Consider the following 24,862-nt stretch of genomic DNA (forward strand, 5'->3'; position numbering starts at 1 on the left):
TTTTTTTTTTTTGTACAACTCAGATAGTTTAACTAAAAAAGACCCAGAATAGAATTCAAAAGCATTCAGTACTGCCCACTTGGGGAAGTTTTAACACTTACAAAGCAAGAGAACGTTTTGATACAATACGCACCAGCGTTGCCTTGTCCTTGTATCGCAGTGGTGATAGGTACTATGTGCGTTCCATTCTGTGTTACAGTTTTTATTGGTAGCTGGTGTTGACCTAGAGGTGCCTGTTGCACTATAGTAACTGTCTGTAAGGGTGTGGGCTGAGATGTCTGAATGATACGGCTAGCAGCTCCTATTGCAGCATGACTAATAGCAGGTATAGGCTCCACTTTAACTGAAAAAACAGAAGATAAAACACTGTTCAAAAAAGAAAGTGTTAAAAACCAAAAACCACTTGATTTTAATCAAATCAGATCTTCAATGAAACAAGTATTCTGCCTTATTACTAGCCTCAACATATCTGAGAATTTACGATGCAAAAACCTGAGAAACTACCCAGAATCTTCAGTTCAGTCAAGCATTTCAACTGTTCATCTTGAAGCACCTTTTGAACACTAATCCTTGGGTATACAGAGCAACCGAAACAGCACACCCCACATGCTCTCACCTTTTACTTCCTTGTGGTCTCCATTCTCTTGAGGTTCTACCTTGGGCTGGGTTACCATTGCAGCTTGCGTGACTACCGCCTGTCCAGCTACAGTGTAAGTGTTTGCTGGTGCTAATCCAGTCACGTTTGTGACAGACACAGCTGGTATCTGGTGAACAACATGAACTGTCTGAACTACAGGCTGCTGGGATGTTGTCGTCGTCACAGGAGTTGCAACAGTGTAGGTGACGGGTTTAATAGTTTGTGGTAGCTGCCGTTGTACAGTAATTAAAACTGGTTGGCTAGATAGAGGTGATCCTATCAAGAAAATGATTAAGATTAGACTGCCAATTCGAATGATTTCTGTGAAGATAGTCATTCTTTCAAGCTTAACACTAAAGCCTCAGAGGATTAACAACCTCCTTGACTAATGCCTCAATGGCCCCAAAGGTAAAGCTGGACAATAAAGATTAGGATGCATAGCTATTCACTGCCACATTTTTACAATAAACGCTGTATTAGCACAGTAACACCTGTATGCCACTGCCCCCCTGCAAAACTCCTTTTCGCAGATGAAAACTAAGGTGTGCTTCAGGTGTTTGGTGGAGCCTGGATGGATGGAGCATGCCATGGTCCACCTTGCGGCTTCCAAGGCCAGGAAAGCCTGGTCATCACCACTGCTGACCCTGTTTATCTTTGCTGCAGAAAACTCTGGAAATAGAGATGGTCCCTACAATTCTTTGGGCAATATCACTAGAAAACGGATGGGGGAAAAAAAACCCAGCTAAAGCGAGCAAACAAAGAATTCCCTTTCCCATTAGCCCCTCTTCCCCACTTAGGAAAATTCTTCTCATACAGATTCATTCTTTCCCCCTTCAGCCTTTCAATTCTTTTCATTCCCATACAGATTCATTCTTTCCCCCTTTAGCCTTTCAATTCTTTTCATTCCCAGCTTGGAAAGGATGAAACAATACATACTCCTGTTAAACAAGACATTTGCTTACTCCTGTAACACATGCCCTAACGTTAATTTGTTTTTTCTAAACCCAAAAGAGTCCATTTCCAAAGGATGTGACAACTGTTACAAGACCACACAGTCCTACCCAGGACAGAAGTACAGTCTCTGCTTTGTAGCAAACACGTAGATAATAAAACCTGCACGTCCACAGACACTATTTACTGGGCACGGTTCCATGTTTCTCAATGTTTTGTGCTAAATGTTAAGTATTTACAGGCGTTTTGGTGTACGCATGAAGTCTTGGTACCTTCACCATATTAGCCCTCTCCCACCTCCAACCCCTGAATGCTTCTTCCGGGACTTCTCACCTGGGGCACTCTGTGCAAATCGTGCTTCTTGTATGACTGCTAGTTTTGGCTGGATAGCACTAGGCTCAGGCTCCATTGGGACTGGAGATCCTTCCCTGGACAGGCTCTCGGGGGTCTGGACTCCACTGGAGTGTGCGGACAACACTCCTGAGTGATTAGGAGAGGCTGGGGCACTTCTGCATTTGAAAAGAAAAGCAGCAGCTGATGTGTGTTAACTCCCGCACTGTGAAAGAAGAGTGACCTTGCTCTAAAGTGCCCGTCCCACGCGCTGCCCGCAGGGGGGCACCTTTGCCTTCTGGCAAGTGCAGTTGTACTCATCGATACAATTTCTGTTGCCCAAGAACCGAGTTTAAAAGCMAACTTCAGCTCCAGTTAACGGGATRGATGCTTTCTTGGGGAGACTGTCTAAGCAATCTGTGAAACATTACAAACGTTTCTTCTGGTGGGGAAGAACGATGAGCAAATCGCAGCCTAAAGGGCAAGTCAAAAACAAATCTGCACCAGCAGGAAGGCTATAACTCTACATGGTGAACAATTAAAACCTATGTTATTTCCCCATCGCAAATACCGCTTAAACATTATCAAGCAAAATACATACTTGTCATTTCTAAGTTTAATAAAAAGGTAGCTGATATTTGGTAACATTCTTTGAAAACTGTTTTAAAATGCAGTAGATGGCAGTTAGAAACTAAAATAATTAATTCGGGGGGGAAAGAAAAAAAGAAAGGTAGAGCAAGCCTTGCTTACGTTAACATTTGGACAATTACTTATGCAAATTGAGTCAGTTCATTAACACAAAACTCAAGCAATAAAAACAAGCCTAGCGTATGGGGCAGCCTCCTTGTTAATCATACAGAATTCAAATACCGAGCCTGGACAAAATTACACGACTAAACTTGCAACTGTACCCAAAACTATCAAGTCTGTATCAGCCTGGAGATTAAACAACAGCCATAGTCTTTGTGTTCATCTGTTTTTCCTTACCTAGAAGAGAGTGGTCCCAGAGGGGTTCTAAAGCAAGGTACTCCCCTAGGCCGCCTTTTCCTAAAAGCCTGCTCTATTAATTTGCTTTCAGAGGCAGGGTCTATCCTCCAGAATGAGCCTTTGCCTGGTTCTTCCTGGGAACGCGGTACTTTGATGAAATAACGATTCAGAGAGAGATTGTGACGTATTGAATTCTATGGAACATAAAAAAATATGTAGAATTCATATAACTTTTTCAAGTCAGAATGTGGCCTACCACAGCAGTTTGTGCCGTAGGAGACTCGGGGTTCAGCTCTTTTCATTCCTTAATGCAACAGGGCTCAAGCACTACAAAGGCAGTGCCATAAACCCCAAGAAAAGCCTCTTGCATTTTTCCAGTCTTTCCCAGCAATTAAACAACAGTATGCTAACACGGTAGTAACAGGAGTCCCGTTTAATTCTCTAGCGAGAAACATGGTGATTGCAACAATCTGTTAGAACACTACCCATATTTGAGCATAAAGCAGTGTAAAAACTGAAGAATTAGCAGTCCTTGTAATACCACCCTTCCCCAGGTGTCAAAGAAAACRTCAGATCGTTCCGAGAGGGCTACTAAAAGACAGCATATTCTGATTGCAACTTTGCACAATAATCCTCTGTTACAGCTCCACAATACATGAAGAAAAGGTGAAATTACAGGAGTTCCAAACGCAGCTGGACTGTCAGGATTCACCCACGGTCCAGCCTGTCTCAAAGACACTGAGGATTTAGTGCATCTAGAAAAACAATATATGGCAGCAGGTCCTAATACAGCTCTTCAGCGAGACCTTCCTACTCTGCTCTAGCTTGCGCTTCACTTTATCCTCGTTTTGCTGTAACACACAAAACTCTTTGGCAGAGATGCAGAAAACCACCAGCACTCTAAAGCAAGTGGCTGTACCTACACTTGGCTTTGTGCACATCCTTTTTTTCCAAATGCATAAATCCAAAATCTTTCTGAGTGTTATCACTGAACCAKAAGAAAGTAAGTTTAAGTATATACATTGAAATTGCTGGTGAGGAGGGAGGGGAAGAGAAGTAGAGAAAAAGCTTTATATTAACAGAAAGTCTTCAAAAATAGCAAAAGCAAAACACGATTCCTTTTTACAAGGCCAGTTTTTTAAACATCCGAGTTCATGACCTTGATGGCAAGTTTGGAAAACTTAAAAGCAATGATAACCATGTATGGTTGCCTAAATGCAAACTGATGAAACCAGAAATGATTTTCCCTGCCAAAAAGCAAAACAGAACTAGAAAGATGCCAAGAACATGTTTATGAATTGTATTTATTCCTCCATATGCTAGAATAAAAGAGTAAATGCAAAAGTGCCTGCTCAAATAAGTCCACCGAGAGGAGTCACATCCTCTACAAAATCAGACTTTTGCATAACAAAAGATATAAACACCTCAGTACTACTTAGGGAGGTACAGGATTTGGGTACTGTGTATATATTCATACTGTATGCTTTGAATAATGCACATATGTAGTCTCAAGTACTATTTAAAGCACCAATCGTGTAAGTTACCCTAACTGTAATCTAATACCTGATCCCTAGAAGTTAGCACAGCTAGTGAGGCCTGTTAGCAGTGAAGCACTACTCTGTATGACCAGTGAGTGAACAGCATCTGATTTTCACCTTTGCAATTGCTTTTACGAATAGATGCTAATTATTCCGGGACATAATGTGTACCTGTGTCTACCACCTAAATATCTAACCCTGATCTAAGGATCAATTTGTGAACTACGTGTTAAACCATGTGCATATATTTGGTTACATGATGCTTATGTAAAGGAGCATTATACGTGCAGATATTTAAGATATTTCACGACAGTAAACAAAAAGCACACAAACATTTTGAAAACTTGTTCCTACTGATAAAAGAGATCTGTTGGTATGACCGCAGCCAGGTTTCTGCATTGCTTGCATGTGAAAGGGGGAAGGGGGCGATTCAGACTACTAGCCACTTCCTAAATACTAGAGCCAGGTCCCTAAACTAGCTAAATCATTGGCAAAAACTTAATAAAAGTGACCTTCCCAGCCAACCTTGGAATGGTTGTAAGAGTGATTCAACTTTCATATAGGCCCTAAGACAAATAAGTGCATGATTAATATTTAAGATCTCCTCCTCTACCAAGGAGGCCTATATTCTTTGGTCTTCTACTCGTATAGAGAGCAGAGCACTAACACTTCCTCCCTCTTCCCCTCCCCCCAGGCTCTCCAGATTTTACTTCCCTGAAAATAACTTCAGGGCATGCCTCTGCTGCRGAGCCTGACTGTACCGAGCAGCAACCCAGTGAAACTGATACATCATGATGGACAGTGCAGTCTGAACGCCGCGAAAAGCAGCCAGGCCTGCTGCTAACYGCCCTCTCCTGTCCTTTGCCGAGCCTAAAAACAGCAGCAAAGGCACTGAGCCTTTAACACGCACCCGGAAAGAGTGTGTCAGACTGATTTGCGCTCAGTTAGTCATCCCAGCAAACACTGAAGTTGGTCTCTTTCAAAATAAAAAGAAAGCAGAAATTAATGTTTTCCAGAATTTGAGGTTTGGTCCAACTCAGCAGAAAAATGAGCAAGTTCACAAATAGCCAACGTTGCGCACTCAGAAAAAGGGCACTTAAAGAGCGCAAGGTAACAAGGGTAACAAATGCTTGCTCCTTCTCTGAACTGCATTGTCAAGACCACCATTTTCAAATAAATCGGAACTTGTAACATTTTATATCTTAAATTTTACCTCAAGATGAGAATACACATATGCACGCAGTTGTAACTCACAGAACACAACTACATTCCTAGATAGCATATATGTATTCAAATCCACAGTACTAGTTGTGCTTTTCTTCCACAAAAGTCTGCCTGTATCCCTGCTAGAGGTTTAGAGAACATCATTTTATGAATAAAGGAATGTTTCAGGTATAGAATAATTTAAATTCTCTACTCTGTTGGAGATCTTATAATCAGGAAAAAAAACACACAAATGTTAATGACACACTCATATGACAATTTATATTTAAGAGGGGGTGCTAGGCTAAAACACAAAATAAACTTATGTGTTTCACATATTGTCAACGACCCTTTATAGCCACCAGCATTACTAACAACTAAAAAAAAACATGCTAGATATCAAATTTACCTGCCAGCCTTTGTCTGCTGTCCTGTAGTATGGATAATTTTTAGTTATGTGCGTATAAATTCCATTTAGTGTAAGCTGCTTATCAGGTGCCATTGTAATTGCTTGTACTATTAACTGTGCATAGGAGTAAGGTGGCTTAGAGTCATCCTATACAAGGGGGGGAAAAAAAAAGTCTGCATCAATAAACTTCAAAGATATACACACCCTTTTGTACATTAAAGTTACAAAACCCAGTTAATTTGATTTAAGGCACTATGGACACTCAAAATCTTGAAACAGATGAAGCGGCTGATAAAATTTAGCTCTTCTGATTAGCAGAATGTAAGATAATCATAACATCTGCAGAAACAAACATTAAAGAATGTTAATTTTCAAATCTCTATAAACAACTGTATTACTACAAACGAATACAGACCATGCCCAAAAGGGGGAAAATAGCAAAAGAMATGCCGCATCTAATCACAGAACCCTCTATCTTATTTTTAAAGTCTTTGATGCCAAACGATGCCTTCGTGCAGACAGTTTGACAAACAAAATTCCAAGGTATTACATCCGCTTTAGATTTTACTTAGGATTTTGATTCCAAACGACGTTTACCTTTGGGCTATCTCCACCCGATGCTTCCTTGTCGTTTTCTGACTGTGAATTGTCAGCCATTAAATGTAGGTCAGATGGTATTACACGACTCATTTTGTACCCTGAAGAGCCTGCACCACGGGGGCTAGACGGGCAGGAATTTGCAGCACTGTAGAGCATAAAAAGAAGATCCTACTATTTTGTTATACAGTATATCACCACATTATATGTAATCAAAAAGTTCTTTTTTGTGGAAAAGCCCACTACTAGAGCTTCTGGACTGCAGTTAAGTATCTGTCACCATTTCTATTATAAATCCCATTTTCAAAGCAATTCTAACTCATCCACAGGAATTAAAATCACTAGAGGAAGAAACCTGTCAAATGAGACTCAGACATTCCTCCTCAAAGGGAAAAGGACTAACTGATCTACTAGGTTGCATTGCATTTGTACAGAATTTGCCAACAGGAAAGTCCATTTTAACTACTTAAACCATCACAAATTTTAAGACACTCAATTAAAACAAGAAACAGATCTTGCATGAAATTTCTGCCATATGCTTAGATTCAGCCTGCTCAAGAAAGATAATCTATCCTTGTGTCTGTTTGCATGTTTGAGAAAAAGTAACATTATAAGACGTGAGAAAAAGTTTTCCTATTTAAATATAAAACTACACAATTTCAAGCACTTGCATGTGTGTGCATATACAGACACATACATTTGTATCTATAAAAATCAGACATACCTATAAACACGAYGCATTAGCATTGACTCATCTAATTTTACCCAATATTAACTCAACAGAGCAGATACTGGGATACATGGTTACACAGTAAAAGTTACTCCCAAACAAGCAAAAGTTGTGGATTATGATACCTGGTGTTTTGCAACCCATTACACAAAAACAAAGCTAAAATTACATTAAGTTCAGACTGCAACATTTTTCTAATAGTTGCTGCCCTGCCTTCTACAGTCCACACGACGTACAGCTGAACAAAGATGGCTTTCTTCTACAGTTTCCATTTTGTCAACAGGAAAGGGGCAGTCAGTGCCTGAGGTCTGCCCCCTTGTCCAAAAAGCTTTGACAGTTCTCTGTAAGGACCTGCATCTCTCAGCAATTTATAATGTAAACAGCTTCAGCTCCTTCTTCAGCAATCCCTCCCCCCCCCCCCCCCCAAAAAAATGAAAGCAGTGAAGCCTGCTGTGCCCTCTGATCTTTATCTCTGGAGACAATCTTTCAATCACTTGCACTTATGGTTTAAAAAGTCAGTGGATATTAAAATAAAGCTAGAGAATGTTACTCAGCTTTATATAATAAAGCTTTAAGAAATTTAAATCTGCCAAATTTCGCTTGCTGCCTGGCCTGGATATGTTCTTGCAAAGTTAAAGAGTGTGAGTGTGTGCGTGTATTTTTATATAATTTTCATTGTTGGGGTTTTTTATATATATATATATATATATATATATATATATACACACACACATAAATATATAAATATATGTGTGTGTGCTTTTATATATGTGTGTATACACACACAAATAAAAACATAAAACAACAGAAAACCCACCCTAACCTCAAGTTTCACATCACCAGAAATGCCACACCCATGATTTCTTACTAGTGATATACCATACAAGAAACATTGGCTTTCTGAAGTGTTGCATGGAAGAATCCTTGATTAGAGCCAAAACTGTGTATTTTTTTTTTTAATATAGGTCACCGCTCTTCTATGTTTTCACATATCAACTGACAACATCCTACTGAGCTCACTTTAGCATATATTGACAAAGCGACACATACGGAGTAATAAAAGCAAGTTTACAAGTCTTCTGCAAAACAGGATGATTTGAAGAGAAACTGTCAAGCTTTGCTCTCAAAATAGATTCAAAACTGTCATCTTTTTTTTTTCTTTTTGTAATAAACTATGGCTCAACAGGTGCATGAAAGCCCTGAAGAGAATTACAAAATTCATAGTGAGGCAAAGACTGTGGCGATATACATGATATTATCTGAAACACTATAAGCTGCTCTGTCATTTCTTGGGCAAAATATGTTTCCCCTGAATTTAAGTAAGAAAGCAAACCTGTTATACAGACAAGGCTAGATCTCTTTTCTCTCTATTTCCACCATTTATRTAGATCTCATTAAACAGTATTGAGATCAAGATCTTGACAACCATGAAGAAAGTCAATTATCCTTATATTCAAATTTCATTAAAAAAAAAATACATTAAAAAAGAACCCAAGCATATGATCAGTGTTTCACTCAAGTGAAGATACAGGATGTGAGAGAGAGGAACAAAACTTTTAAAAGTCTGTATGTAGTTTTTGAAACATAACTTTCAGTGCCTTTACATAAAATTTTTAAAAAATTTCAGTCAAGTAGTTTCTGAGTTTATGAGTTGTGAGAACAGTTAGCTTATGTTTAAGTGATTTTGATCCCCCCAAAAGAAAGGCAGATGACAGCTTCAATTACAACATAAACCAGGATAGCAAGTCACAAACCCAAATTAACTTCCCCTGCAAAAGTTTTCCCTATACTGAACTTCTTGTATTACATTTAATAATTTTCAATAAAACTTCCATTTACTTCCAGCAATGACTAATCAATAACAAATCCCTTTTGGTGTAAGAGATCATTTTGTTTTCCATTGTAATGACTAATAATTGCTAATAATAATATTGGTTTCTGTTGATGAACTTAAGGAGACAGTGGATATCAAAATACTTCAAAACAGTACAATTTATATTTACCTCATTCAAAGTATTCCCATAAGCATTAAAAAGTTTTTTTTTTTTTTTTAAGACTTTCTAAAGTATCTGGAATGCAAGAAAAATTTACCTTCCTTTGAAGTTCTAGGAGTCAGAATCCTGAGCAAACAGGATTTGTTACACTTTTAACAAATTCAATCTGAATATTAAAGGTTGTTCACGTAACTATCTCACTAGGTAGAAGACCAGTAATTTTCTCCAAGGGTGGTTCCTCTGAGCTCCAACTTAAATGTTGATATATGAGCAAAACACTTGAAATTGATTCATTCTGTAGTCAGATGTTGCGCTGTACCCAACAGGCAGCGCTGAAATACCTGATCGTTCCTGTGGGAGAAGGGAGAGGGCTGATCAGGTGAGCCATGTTGTCTGGAATGTTTATTGTTAAGGGTGAGATCTGGGGTTGCACGGGCTTCACCGGGGACGCTGGAGCCTCCTGTTTCTCTCTCTTCTCATTGGACAGAGCTGTGAACGTTATCTTGATGTTTGTGCTGGGAAACCTGAAAGTACAGCTGGAAAAAAAAAAAAAAAGGAATATATATAAATGACTTGTTTACCGAAAGTAGCCATTTCTGCATGACTTGCACACGTCACCTAACCTCCTTTAAAAACAAAAAGCTCTGGTATCTTAGGTAATCAGCTGCACAGACCTGCATTTTACAGATCATACAGAAAAAYTGATATGACCAAAGATCTCCAAATAAGTGATTTTAAAATTTGGAACAGAAATATAAACCAACTTGTACTTATTTGAAACAAGTGTAGTTTATACTTCATGCACTGTCTCTAAATTCCCTGCGGTTCATCCTGGTCTTGCAACTATCCCTAAAAGATGACACAAGGTCATTGCTTAGTAACAAAGAACAGCTTTTGCAAACGAACTAGTGTACCCCAGTATCAAAATTAATCAGAAACATAATTGTCTGCAGTTCTGAGGCCTACACAGTATCACATACTGGTCTAACTAAAAGGATTCCCCCTTCCCTTCTCTTTTTGTCCCTTCTTAAAATATTCATTTAGTTAAACACTTATCAGTCCTAATTCTCAGCATTTACAGGGTATATTGCTGTTGTAGTACTGCATTTGGATATATTCTAGTTTTAACAGTCAGCATCCAATAAAATGCCTGTCTTTATAAATAACCAGTTTCTACACTTCCCCCATTAAATTTAAAGATTGATGATAATCTGAATATTAAGTAAGTAATGTGCAGATTTTTTTAAAAAAGTTTGCAACATAGAATTAATGCACCTTCAAACATTTCCCTTTTCCCATCATTGTATACAAGCATTTAGAAGTCAACCTAATTATACAGAACAGGCTATTTATACCGTCTCAGTAAATACATTGAGCAAAGGAGCTTAATTTTCTCTCAACAAAAGCATCTATAAAAATACAGTTCAGGTAACTTTACTACCTCCTCTTTCTTAATTAAGCTGCTAGACTCCACTGGTACTAAACCGACAGTTACATTTACATGCCTCTTCCACATGATGAGCAAAGCCTTGCCAATGGCATGCTACCTAGAGCCAAATCTTGGAAAATATTGTTAAAAGTGATTCTTTCAGGCAGATCTAGTTTTATAAAGCAAGACAACAATGGCACTCTGGAACAGGGACAAGAATAAATTTAGCTATAAGCACGAGATATGCGGTGTAAACAAAAGTGATCACTGCTCTGAATTAATATATTTTAAGWGAGGCAAGAATCGGAAGGAACACGCAACTGTAGAGTAGCCCTAAAAACATGAAGACTCTTGCATTTTTTTTCCTTCTTAAAATTAAGCTAAGTGTGTTTTTTAAACACGCAATTGTGGCAGCCTGTGGTTTGCACTGTGTTTCTTGCCAGGCACACATACTGCACGTTTCGGTGATTATTATTATTTTTTTTTCCTACAAGCTCAAGATGGAGAAAAAAGAAAAAGCAGCAGTCATGACCTTCCCTTCTGCTCTCAGCCTTCCTTCTCAGTACAGACTACGTCTGAATTTAACAGGCGACCTATTTCTGAGACACGCTCAAAGCACTAAATTAGGAACAGAATCCACGCCAGAAAACAGCACATGCACTTCAGCAGGAAAGTTAAATAGACCAATTTCTGAGTGTTTTTAATCTTCAGCAACAGCTCACTTCATTCCTTCCCCCTTGTAGGAAGTATTTTTTTTCTCTATATTGCTCCAGCAACGAATGAAAGAGGTCTCAGCCATCTTGATAATAAAAAGCAAGCGTCTTCTCAATGTTTGAGGTTATCACCCATAACGACAACACTGCTCCTCAAGCACATGCAAAGGCGAGGGTAGCCAAAGACTTCTTTTTTTGCAGAAGGTCTAATCACAAAAAGCACATACAAATCCCTGTGAGGAACTGAGCGGTAACATTCATCTGATGGAGATGAGCTTAGGTTTCAGGACACTCTGCTCTACATATTGCATGACTCTATTCCAAACCTGCAAATTCAACTTCATACCTTTCAGACAAAACTTACTGCAACTTAAGAGCAATGCAGAAAAAGCCCGATAAAACTTTAGCCTCACCGGCAAAGGAGCGTCTATGTCTTGCCTAGCCTGCAGGGTCCTACGCCAGGAACATGGTGAGCTTCCCGCCTTCAACATGAGGACCAGAACTATAAAAGCACAGAAAATGTGTATGCTACAAGTACACCAATATCCTTCTGTATAGGTATGTATAATAACTGAGGGGGAAAAAAAAAAAAAAAAAGCCAGGCGATACTGTTAGTTTATGTGGTTTCATGGACTGAGCTTGAAAAGAGGGAGCTGTTGGAAGGCACGTTATCCTTACAGAGCACTGTCTGGTCAGAACATGCAAACACCCCAATTTCCACATTGCTGAAAGACTGCATCCATCAAGGGATTCGAGGGGTGGGGTGGGGGAAATGAACCAACAGATTTGCTGAATGAATTGCACCAATACAAACCTATTACACAATTTCCACAAATCAAACTGAGGAACATGTTTGAGTTTGATCAGCATCAAGCGGCGCTGGGCACATTCGTTAACTGCTTAGAGTCATACAATGAGCTACACAAAAAGCAGAGGCCTGCTCACACTGTCAACCTACGGCAGCCTGAGACTGACTTTATTCACCATTGAAAGTGCTTGCAATAATGTTATGATGAACGACCACAGGACAGCTGCAATAGTTGCACGCATCCATACAACTCATTTTCAAAAAAAAAAAAAAAAAAAAAAAAAAAAGCGAAATCCATGACTCCACACCTCCTCTGCTCAACCAAAAAGACAGCATTCAGCATTCAAGATAAGAAACCAAACAGAACCCTCAAGACTGAGCAAACAGATTTCTAAGAGAGGTTTACAGAACATCTGGATGCAGAGTTGCATGATGAAAAGCGCGTCTGTTGGGCATCAAAGTGATGAAAACACATAGTACTATTAAACTGATATACCAACATCGTTTTAGGCATTTTGGGAACAAATAATCACAGCACCACTACTTAAATTATTTCGTATGTTTATTATGAAGAGTACTTCTGTGTTTTCTACAGAGCGTGAAAAAAAGGAGGACAAACAGCGTACAAGCTAAGAAACTGCAGCAGAAGTGACAATTAAAACGCAACTCAAGATCCTACTTTTTCTTTCACAGAAGTTAATTCTGGGTTAACTAGTGGAAAAGATGAGAGGGGAAAAACAGACAAGAAGCATCAATAATTTCAAGCTATTCCCAAGAAACATGAACTATTGCTATCTCTCTAGAGACCTGCCTGCCTACGCACTACTACCACTTAAAGAAAAGAGTAGCAGTTCTGCGGAAGGCACATTATCCTTACAGAGCACCGTCTGGTCAGAACGTGCGAATGCCCCGATTTCCATTTATTATTTTTGTAATAATTTTTGCAATTTTGTAAGGTGCCAGGTAACAATCCTGTGGGAAAATGTGCAAAATCTGGTTGCATTTGTCACACTGATATTTCTAATATTTGCTGTCTTTCCTTCTAGCAGTTCTGTCTGTACTGCAGGGGAAAGTTAACTACACACCTGCAATTCTGCTAGATGAAAGTATCAACTGACTGAAAACCAGGAATTCAGTCCTCTCTCAATCTGAGGAGCAAAAACATGAAAATAACAAATCCGTTCCCTCCACCCAAGCCTCACTACGAAAGCCAGTGCTTCAGTAACCCGTGAATTATTCCATTTTAACTGTTCTTCAAAAACTGTGACAGAAGACTGGACACAAGTTGCCCTCTGACATTTCTCAAATCAGAACCTCCATATTTTAGATTGAAAAAGGTTTGAGGGGTTCGATACTGAGACGTCCCTCAGTCACGGCAGACGCAACTCTGCAGTTCGGGTCTTTTCACAGGACATTTCAGCACCAGTAACTCCACAGATTCCCCCATGTTTCAAACCAGCCCAAAAGCATAACAAGACGACAGCTTTGAAACTTCTCTAGGTTTACTGAAAGCCCGGGAACGCTTCGGCTTTTCACATTAAAAAGCAACCCCAAAGAACCACCACATCGGACTTTTGGAGGTTGTTTTCTTGTCAACTTTTGGCTTCAAATACCTTGAATGCAAGCGTTCATCTCAAAYAGAAATTAAGGTTACTAACAACACCTGTACCATGAGACAGCCTTTTTCCAACTTTGGTTTTCTTTGACAGCATAGCAGACAACCATGATGCTAATCACATCCCCTTCTCCAACTCTATTTGATTAGTGACCTAAGAAATAGAAATCACTGTACCTAAAGATATGGCCTCCCTCCCATGGAAACGGGCCTTCCATAACTACTCCAGATTTTTATATTTACATATAAATTTATTTATTTATTTATTTATAATATTTTATAGATGGCTTTCATCCCTTCTTTTAATTTCTCTTTCCTGCTTAATTCTTGTTTAGGACTTGGGTATCCTCTGCAAATTGCTACAGGTACCTGGGTCTCCTATCCCAGGTCCCCATGGAGCAATGGCAGGGATTCCAGCTCTGCAAGCTGAGAAACTTCAGACAGATTTGTAAATAAGTAAGGACTAAAAGATGACTCCTTATAAAAACAGTTATAAATACTCTGGAGAAAAAACTCAGGAAAAAAAATACAATTACATGTAAACTATTTAGTGTTTGTACAGTCTATGTATTGTGCTATTACAGGCTGAGGAAAGGGGTGTCTTAGAAGAGCTGCTTCCCCTCACAGATCAAAATGACAATCACAAAAATACTATGAAACGAGTGAGAAGAGATGCAACCCCACCTCTTGGAGATAGCTGAAAGCAGCAGCTTCTGTTACCTTGGAGCAGAGCAGTGATTCCCTCACAAAGGTGAAAGTGGCTCCTGCGCTCGGCCTACTCTTCGCTGCAGGAAACGTAGTTGCACTGTCTAGCTTGAGCAGCTTCCAAACTGTACACCAAAAGGTTTCTGATTATTCAACACTAAGAATACGCATACTAAATTATTCACTTCCACACTTTATTTCAAAGACTTTGGCTTGGGTTTAATCGAGCTGTAAGTCAATACTGCAATATGTTTCCAGAAGACGATCATCATCTTTAGACCTAAACTGCATCAACGAAAATGACATCTATTACAAAGATGAATTAAACTGCCTTACAGCAGAATCAAAATTTTAAGATAATCTTTATTATTATTACCTCACTGTTAAAAAAAAAAAAAAAAAAAAAGGAAAAAAAAATAAAAAAAAAGGAGTTTCATACTAACAGTGAAGGTAGATTTATAATACTATTCAAAGAGCCACAATATCGAGTAGCCTCTGGTAAACTCTCAGCATTAAATGATTACTAATAAAATACAAGTTATTTGAAAAATATCTATGCAGATTTTTATAGTAAGCATTGCCTTGAGTCTTGAACAGAAATAACTGTTCAGAGATCACTTTACAAAGTCTTTTCTCAGAATTACCAATTTAAAAAAAGTCTTTCTGTAGAAAGCTATCCATAATTCAACCATAAGAAAAATGCTAAGACTACAGAAAAATTTATAATGGATACTCTGAAAATAGGAGATGCAGGATATTACAATAGTAATCACATGAACTGTTTTCTTCTTTTCCTAAGTAGAGAACTTTCTTGATGGGCACTTTAAGATAGCTGCTTTTCCATCTACACGAGGTACAGGCATATGTGCCAGCTGGAAGTTTTAGCTTTAGGAATTGTTACACGTTACATTTATAAAGCTTTCTACATGGTTGGTAATGGGTGGTAGCAGTACATATTTTTTCCCATCGATTCTTAGGAAAAAAGAAAAATCAAAATAAACATACTTCCAGAATTTAAACTAGAAGAACAGAAAGCTCAACTCCTCTACTACCTTTTAAAAAGGAAGTTTTTAAGGCTTTCAACGTGAGAAACTGCCCCAGCAGGGAGGCAGCATTGCTTCCTACAAGTACCTGCACCCACACACTCTTAGAACGGAGTCATCCTCCTCTCTGCCTCTACTGTTTTAAACCAAGTCTTGACTTTGCCAGTTTGCCACAAATTTACAGTCAATTAAGTTTGGCTATTACTACTCAGGATGTTTCTAAAGTTATTCTCAAAGCAACCGCCCTTTAAAAAGGGGCAGTGACTCCTGACCTCAGGTCTGTTTCCCTTCGTTCTCGGCATCCCTCGCTACCAATTTCTGTTGGCTACGGATGGACAGCTGTGAAACACGTCCTCTGTAATCACCTCATCCTCCAAGAGTGCAAGGAGGGAAGGCAAAAATGATAACAACAAAAAACAGATTTTTAAACTAGCAGGCAAACTAGCACTTAGTTTTACTTTTACAATTTTTACGGAGTAAAAGGTCGGAAGCATGAGTGACTCTCTTGCAAGAGATCTGTTAGACATTTCCCCACTCATGTTTCAGCAAGTGCGTAAGAAGGTTGTAGAGCTGCTGGTAGTCATTACAGGAACGGTGCTAACCCATGTGCAGAAGGATCTGGAACGAGCTTGTCAGTGCCGAAAGACGATCCGATGCCGTGAGATTACGGACGGTAATGAGAATATGCCCGAGCTCCAAACATCAAATACAGACCAAGTAATAAACACATGATCTGGTTTGAAATGGGTGTTTAATTCTTCTTTCACACTCAAAGAGGTAAAATTACCAGAAGCAATGGACGCTTAACCCCACGTTACCAGTTTCTCTCAGAAAGGACGTTTAAAAGTCAAGACCAAAAAAGACATGTGCTTAAACTGTGCAACTACAACACATTTTACTGCAAAAGCAATTGATTCTATTAACAATTTAATGTCACTCCCACCCCCTCCCCCATACTATTACACTACAGAATAAGCATTAACAAAAGCGCTATGCTAAATTTTCAAAGGTTCTTGCTCTAGCTGTCAGTCACTTAATCTTCTTTAACTACCAACCCTAGAAATATTGGTATTGATCAGAAAGCAAAAAAAGCTAGAGTACTGCAAATGGGCTCTAGTTAATTAGAAATACATATATCAAAATCATGAATTCCCACTGCACTCTGCTCTTTTCTTACAGGATAAAATATTTAAAACAGCAAGATGGGGAGGGGGGGGAAGAGAAACTAAAGAAATTCAATACAGTAGCCCTGCACAGGCTGCAGGAACTGAGAAAGAAATTGGCCTGCAGGCAAGAATGTAGGCAGCAGTTACTGTAGAAACCAAGCTCTTCGTTGCTTTTCTCTAAGCAAAAGAAAGACACAAAAGAGCTGGAAAACAGCGATCGATGGGAAGCAGCTTATAAAGCTGCTTGTCACATCTGCTGCAGGAAAACCAGACACTAATTCATTAAAACTGCTCATGTAATGCCTCTGGAATTCGAGGCTTCCCAGCCTGTGAATACAAAAGAAACTCCGCCTATGGAAATCCTGCATTTTCGGGTATTTAGCATCTCCGTACACAAAAGCCGTGCGCACAGTCAGGTTGTGTGGTCTCTATCCTGAAGTTTCCTTCTGAACTGGAAAAACAAATTAAGTTTGGCCCAAAACCTAAGTGGTCCTCTCTCTCCGCCAAATTTGAAATGGCCATTGCAAGTCCCAATAGAGATACATAACTCTATAACACAATAGTTTCCTGTTAAAAAAAARAGAGAGAGAGAGAGARAGAAAGAAAAAGAAACAAAACACTTGCAATAGGAAAGGTTTTTTTAAAAAAGGAATGAACAGAATCATTAATTCTTCCTTCCAAATAACTACAGTTAACAGCAGTTTCCCATTACTAAATACGCAAGTTCAAACTTTCACCAGGACAGCAATGATCACTCAAAACCTCTTTTCATATAGTATGAGATCCACAGCCGCGGCTGAGCTGAAGCAGACCAACTAGAGCCACCGTATCGCTCATTATCAGGTCATCCAGGAGGTGCCTGGCATCACCCCTGCCAGCTGCGGGGAACTTATCACCCCTGCCAGCTGCAGGGAACTTGCGGGAGGGTAAAAGGCCATCTGGAAGCAGTTGGATTATAATGGGAATATTCATTGCTAAATACAAGCTATGGGCAAAGCAGACAAAAGTGCTCAAACACAGGCAGTACTTGGCATTTTGCTGTTCCTTAGGGTTACGGCAGCAGGGGGAAGCATGGTGAGCGAGCGCTGTCACAACGCGTTTAAACGCGAGCGGAATCACAGAAAAGCGCCTGTGACTCGCATGGGAGCTGCTGCAGGAATCAAAGGTGAGACCCGGGCTCCGCTGCGCCGTCTTGCCAAAGCTCCCCTGTCGTCACAGCTACTCATGGAGGCAAGGCTGAGTGGAAAAGCCTTTATTCCTGAATCAAGGAAGCAAAGTTTACTTTAGACATGCTTTTCAACCTAGCATGCAGCTTCCAAGAGCAAAGTAGTCTGTTATCTCACCTAGAAAACCATGACTAACACAGGCCATTGAGAAATGAGAAACCTGCTTTCTACCAACTCCTATTTTGAGTAGACAGCTCAGTTAAATCTCCCCCTTAAGTCCACCTGCATGGTCAAAGAACAGAACAGACTTTTTTTCAGACTCCTCTCCAAAAGCCATGGGCATTAACTACATTTTTCAATCACCTGCCTAACGATGCCTGATGTCCTAAGGCAATCTAGCACTTGCTTCGCTTTGGTGATAGTGCCGGGCTAGTTATTTTAAGTAATATTTCTGAGACGAGTCTTTCAACCAACTGTATGCTGCCGGACATTTGGATCTGCTTCCGTTGTTTTTTCTGCTTGCTAATTTCTAAAACTGCCGTAGCGACRGTGCAGAAAGCCCCTTAGGAATTTCACAGGGGGAGACTGCTCTGCAGTAGAGACAACCTTGCATTCCTCCATCATTTGGGTGGACGCTCAAGGGCCACTCAAGGCTACAGAGCGGCTGAAGCCTACAAAGCAAAGATAAGCTAATTAAACTAATTGACGCTGTCTTTGGTGAATACACCTCTAGAAGCACGCCTAAGCTATCCTTCTAAGACCACACCAAGCTCTCAAATCAGAGGATATTTTAAGGGGGCAGCAGGAAATCACAGATGGATAAAAATTAATAAAAAATAACAGACATACTTTAACAAGACCAATATTCACAAGCATGGAAATCTGTCCACAAATTCAAAGAAAACAAACATTATGCTAAACACAAAACTCTTTGTAGAATGTGTGTGTTAACTACCGCCACTGTACAGATAAGGCAACACAGGCAACACCAACACAGAGAAGCCAAGACTAATCATAACGAATGTGAAGCATGAGATTAATTTCTCCGAGTATAAACCTGAATGTGCAATAGTCATCTATCTGTATAGCGAATGGAAAACAGCATTCACTACAAGGGCAAAAATCTCAATGAAGGGAGAAGTCTAAAACGGCCTGGAGAAATCATGGTAAGCGATGCTATTCTTCACTGAACTGGAAGAGAGTCTAGGTGTAGTCTTCCACATCATGCACACCTCACTTAGGGAAGATGAAGCCCATTCTGAGTAACACCTACTAAAGGAAGGAAAAATGTAAGTTGAGAAGCACAACTACAAATTAGGAGCTCTCTGGACCAGTAGCTTGAGCTCCAGGGTTTCGTGAGGTACAGTGATGCAGCCGCTCACCACTGCCAAGCGATGCCTCCCCCACCACTTCTGTGCCCAGCAATGGACTTCCCTGCTTGCCCTGTGCCTGCCACCAGCACCCCTGGTAACTCCAGGGAAGAGATTTATTTACTAACCCAGCAGAAAACTACCTGAGCCAAAACCTAAATGTTTCCTAGTATTTTAGAGAGATTTTGTCAGCTCATAGTCTAACTCCTCTCTCTTTAAAAAGGTAAAGCTGTCACGACAGCTTCATTTCAAAGCTGCACTGTACTTCCTACCTAAAAACATAGCGTTCTATTATAAAACTGTTCTGACCACTCTCTTTGAAAAGTTGGAACTACCTAAAATAGAAAACAAACCTCCAGAAGCTAATAGTCAAAAAGAAGTGAAAAACTCAATCTGTAAGCAAGAACGCATGCTTAACCCTTTTCATCAGAATTTAAGTTTTTCTAACTTCCTCAGGAAAGTAGGTACAGCAGATAAGCATTAATCCCTTCTGGTAATAGTAAGTCAAGCATTCCCTGCAAAAATATTCCTATTGCTCTAAAACGTACATGTGCTAGAAACTACACTAGGAATCAAACTTGTCTGCGTAATGATAATGATCTATCATCTTTCAGTCTGTAACTAATGCATTTGCACGTTCCCATGTACAGCGCTTCCAAGGTCTCATCCATAATCAAATAAATGCATTGCTCTACAGTTCTGTAACATCTTTCATTAGGAAACCCCAAAGTACCGAGCAGCACAACGCATCAGATATAGGGTTCTTTGCAGCCCTACAGCACACCGAAGTTGAGAGCTAGCAGCATTCACATAGAAACAATATATGTAAAAAAAATAAAAAATAAAAAGTCTGGAAAACTGGCAAAAAGAGATCCAATAACCCTGAAAAACAGGGAGAAGGGAGGCAGGGAAACAGGAGAGAAAACTTTTTTTTTCTTTTTTTTTTTTTAAACCACAGCCATAACTAAACAATTTCAAAAGGCAAGGCATAGGTCTTGATAAAAAGTGCTATGAGAGAACACTGTAATTTCATCATCCCCCCCCCCCACACACACACACATCCTCCACCACTGAAGTATTATCCCCATTTTTAAAAACAGATTAAACAGATTTGTGCCTTGGCCAAGTCATTTTGGCAAGCATGCAGCAGAGTTGGGAATGGAACATATTTTCCCTTAACATTCAATCTTTGTTTAAAGCACTGGATCATCCCTTCTTTTAGGCATCCTTCTACAGTCACTTTAAGAGGCAGAACCAGGTGAAAGCCTCTCACTTCATCAGTAAATTTGAGATGATTTCTTTAACAAGGCTGGAGTTTGTTGCACAGGAGCAGCTGTTTTCAGAGCAACAACAAAAGTAGCTGAAAAGCCTACACTGCAAAGAGCAAAACGTGCACACAAAAATTATCTTAAGCAATCTTTCACATCCTCCCAAACAGAGCTACAGGAATTTGCATTTCACGAGCACTTTACCACTATAGAATGAAAATGTGACAACAAAGCTGCATGTTGGAGGCATACATTCTAATTAAAATCTCTACAAATATACAGACTGAAGAACTTGAAGGTGTTAATTTATACAGACCTCTCTTCCTATACATCTATTAAGAGCAGGATTTTTTTTATTACTAAACAGAAAAATTCAAACAGCATTCCTATTCATTTAAAAGTAAACAAAAATAAAGCTGAAAAAAATGCTGAAACTTTGTATCCTAATCACTGAAGCTTAGGATAGGGGATGGGGAGGGGAAAGGCTGAAAACTTATATCCTAAGCATTGATAAAATATCTGGGCAATAGAAAAAGGACTAAGTTGCTTTCCTTTAAATGAGGCAAAATACTTCCTAAGATGATGAATAGCTGTCAAGTTATTAAGACTTATTTGCCCATGAGCAGAAAAAGCTGTGGAAGTTACGGTGACACATTGAAGGATATTCTGTGGGAGGGTAATGACAGAACACATGTAGTTTGCTCATGTAAGTCAAACCCAATCCAAGGTTCCCCAATACTAAAACAGCCATAATTTAAGAGTAGTTTCTTCTGGTTTAACTTCAAAATTCCATGGTTTTCTTTTTTTCCTTCATTCTGTGACTTAGTTTTTCTTGACTGTTAAATTCCCTAAAAATAGAAGATCAGAAAGGGAGAAAGGCGGRGAGAGAATGTCCGGCCACATAACTCGCTGTTTCAGTATACAAAAGTGGAAGGCAGTGGGGAGTGAAGATGAATGCCAATATAACCATTCAAAATGCTAATACAGCTCCTCAAATCACTCCATGCAATAGTCAGAAAAGCTAATGCAGAATGTTTTCCTCTGTTGAAGATTCATTTCTGAGCTCTCTCAGAGCCTATCAGAAGAGGTAGTACCTACCTGCACATGTATCTCCATTTCTTAATCTAAAATATCAAAGACACCCACCATTTTCAATCTCTGTGCTTTAAACTCTGGCTCCTCTTCAAGGTATGGTAGAGCCAAGCAACTTTGTAGACAGTAAGATCTTGCAGAACAGAAACCCATGCCAAGTCCAGTGTTCTCTGCCTCTTGTACAGCCAAACTGATATAGGTATTTAAGTTTATGTAATGTTCCAAAATGCTGAAAAAAGCAAGCTACAGCAATCAACTGCAAAGAGATCCTTGCACAGCTACACAGAGGAACAGGTGGCTTAACAGCTCCAACAATTTAACTTCTCTCAACGAGCAGAAATTTACAGAGCTGTTCTATATATATATATTAAGCAGCATTTCTTACTGTCACCCCCTCAAAAGAAAAGTGAAGTTTGCTCAGTCAAGCTTCCCCAGCTTATCAGCTGAGCATCGTTCTTCCCTGAACATGACTGTCAGAACCGTCATGTAAAAAAAATCCTTCCAATCACCATTTAATATAGACTTTTTAATCTGATTTTATCCTCCCACCTGCTGGACATTTCCTGTTTCGGAAGACCTTGACATTTGCTGTTACTACGTAATTTCTGCCATGCACAAATAGTTGTAGCTGTAAACATACATACTTTCTGGCACAACAGGAACTGAAAATTTGAAAATAGGATTGTGTATTTGAGAACAATTTCCTCAGTCACGTGATCTCTTCAAAATTCCCCTGCAGAACCCACTACACTTCAAAGCAGAATAAAATGCAAATATTTAAGCAATTTCCACACATACAATACTGTTTAAAAGAACTGCAAACACAAATTTTGACAGTACTTAAATTACTATTGAAAACTAACCTATGTTTAAAAGATTTAGATTTTCAGAGATATACAATGTTGAAATGTTAACCCCTAGCTACAGAAAAGCATCTGGTTTCACAATTTCCATATATATAAGACATTTTATTAAACTTCATTCAATAATAACCAAAAAAAAAAACTTTTTCCAGAAAATATGCATTTTTTAATCCATACATTAGTATTGGAAATGCCAGGAAAAAAAATGTATTTACCACAACATTTAAGGTCAGCCCTAAATTACAGAATCACAGAATGGCTGAGGTTGGAAGGGACCTCTAGAGATCAACTAGTCCAAACCTCCCTGCTCAAGCAAGGTCACCTAGAGCACATTGCACAGGATCACATCCAGGCAGTTTGAAATTAAAATATCTAAAACATGGAAATAGTGACAAACACTAGTTTATATTTGGATCCCACTATCCTCATTTTGAACTCATATAGCAAAAATTATTTATACAAAATAATCTTAGAAATATCTGGACAAATAAAAGACTAAGTATTTTGACTTTTAAATTCTATAAGAATCAAAGTAAAAATTGAGAAGATAGAAATACGAAGATCTCAAAGACATTTTGACAACTGTAGAGGGCATGTGCACACCCTTGCCCTGTTCCATAATAACACGCACACTTCTCCAGTTTACAGAGTACAAAGCCAAGAGAGCTAAAAAAGACAACAGATACCTTACAAAATTAAAAACAATGTACATAAAACTACTGTTTTTAAGATCTTTCCCCCCAAAAAATGAAAGAATCATTTCTTCCCCATGTACTACAAGTATAATGTTAACTTTAAGATATAAATTTATTCATCATGGTTTTCAGAAAGAGTCAAGAAGTTTCACTGGATATTTTTAAACTATTATTCTCCTAATCATCACCAAGAATCACATTCTGAAGATCTTAAGAGCACTAATTAGTTCAGTTCTAAAATTGTATCTTACAAACAGTTTTGCTCCCTCCTGAGAAAACAACCATCAGTTTATATAAATTGATACAAGAATTAGTGACTTTTCCCTAAGAACTGTAAAGGCAATGAGACAGGACACCATCACCTGATGCAGAAAGCCTGAAATGCAACCTGAAACTCAAATATCTTTTTGTCACTGTTCAAAAACCAAAGTACAGAGTCTCCCAGAGACCAGCAGAAACCCATGATCACATATCTTTGGGGGAAGCTGCTGCAAAGAGACTGAAAGAGCTATTCTGTGCTGAAGTGCAAAATGCAGACCTTCTGTCATAGCAACATTTTGGAAACTATTAAAAATAGTGCAAACACAGTTTCATTACTTTTGTTCTTGGAATGCGGGCCCACAGTGAACACTTCTCTTCCTTCTTCTGCAAAGGTGCCTTGATGTCATCTTCAAACAGACCTTTCACTACAGACTTCTGCTTCTTGCAGGAGTAGGATCTAAAAAACTCCTTGTTCTTTTGCCTGTGGAGTAGGAGGAAAAGAGGCCAGGGTCTTTTTGACTCAGCTGTGGGGCTTAGGCCCCTCAATGAGCTGGTTCAACTCACTAATGCAGCACCAACTAACTCAGCAAAACAAAATTTTAAGAAGGAAAGAGCATTCTCTGAAGCTAGTGAGGAGACCTGTCTCATTAAGGCACCTACTGGGCAGCAGGGGAAGGCCCTGGTCCTGGGGCCAGGACCAAAAACCAGAAAGAGAATGAGCAAGACCTCCACCTTTCAACAGTGGAGAACCTTTAGATCAGCTCAAATGTTCATCAAACTGCAATGTAAGATGGTGTGAAAACACTTTATCAGCCTTATAAATTTCTTCCCATCTGGTAAACCAAAAAAGTGCACTTCTGCCTGGAGATCTGACAGAAGACTAATCCCGAGCCTCTTTCACTCCCTCTCCTTCAAGGGATTGATTTTCAGGCACACCAGTGAACTAATCTGATTGCAGCACACAGACTGAATGCTAGAGCCAACACAAGGGACAGGAGAGCATGGTTCTTTCAGCTGTAACTCCCAATTAATTGGTTTTAACTGACCCTGAAAACCAAAGGGTTAGTTACAGTTTATCTTCATTGACTGAATCTCACATACAGGTATTCTTAAACCTCAGAAATGGAACTACTCTTCTTAATTTTATAAAGCTATACTATAATATAAATCTGGTGTGAAGATAAAAAAATCCCTATTAAAACAGGAACAATAGGAAAGATTATTTGAATTACCGCAGATGTAATAAATGCTTGAGAAATAAGTTTTGCCAAGGTACTTAACCTCAGAAACAA

General features: G+C 39.1%; 1 protein-coding gene across 2 annotated transcripts in view; it reads right to left on the bottom strand.

The window, feature by feature from the left end:
• The window catches only part of FOXK2 (forkhead box K2), a 46,646-nt gene that overhangs the window by 4,648 nt on the left and 17,136 nt on the right, over positions 1–24,862 (bottom strand). The window contains exons 1-8 of one of the 2 annotated variants that reach the window (XM_085298321.1): positions 23,907–24,005; positions 9,718–9,912; positions 6,653–6,800; positions 6,056–6,202; positions 2,906–3,099; positions 1,922–2,097; positions 617–913; positions 134–343 (exon numbers count right to left, since the gene is read on the bottom strand). In XM_085298321.1, the coding sequence (XP_085154447.1) occupies positions 134–343; positions 617–913; positions 1,922–2,097; positions 2,906–3,099; positions 6,056–6,202; positions 6,653–6,800; positions 9,718–9,912; positions 23,907–23,977 (1,438 nt within the window). In that variant the 5' untranslated portion in view covers positions 23,978–24,005. Of the gene's footprint in view, positions 1–133; positions 344–616; positions 914–1,921; positions 2,098–2,905; positions 3,100–6,055; positions 6,203–6,652; positions 6,801–9,717; positions 9,913–23,906; positions 24,006–24,862 lie in introns of those variants that run through there. The other variant, XM_085298322.1, reaches the window with a different exon arrangement.

Source organism: Rhea americana, unplaced genomic scaffold, assembly GCF_003343005.1.
Source record: "Rhea americana isolate MKP2758 unplaced genomic scaffold, rheAme1 scaffold_138, whole genome shotgun sequence".
Classification (NCBI taxonomy): domain Eukaryota; kingdom Metazoa; phylum Chordata; class Aves; order Rheiformes; family Rheidae; genus Rhea; species Rhea americana.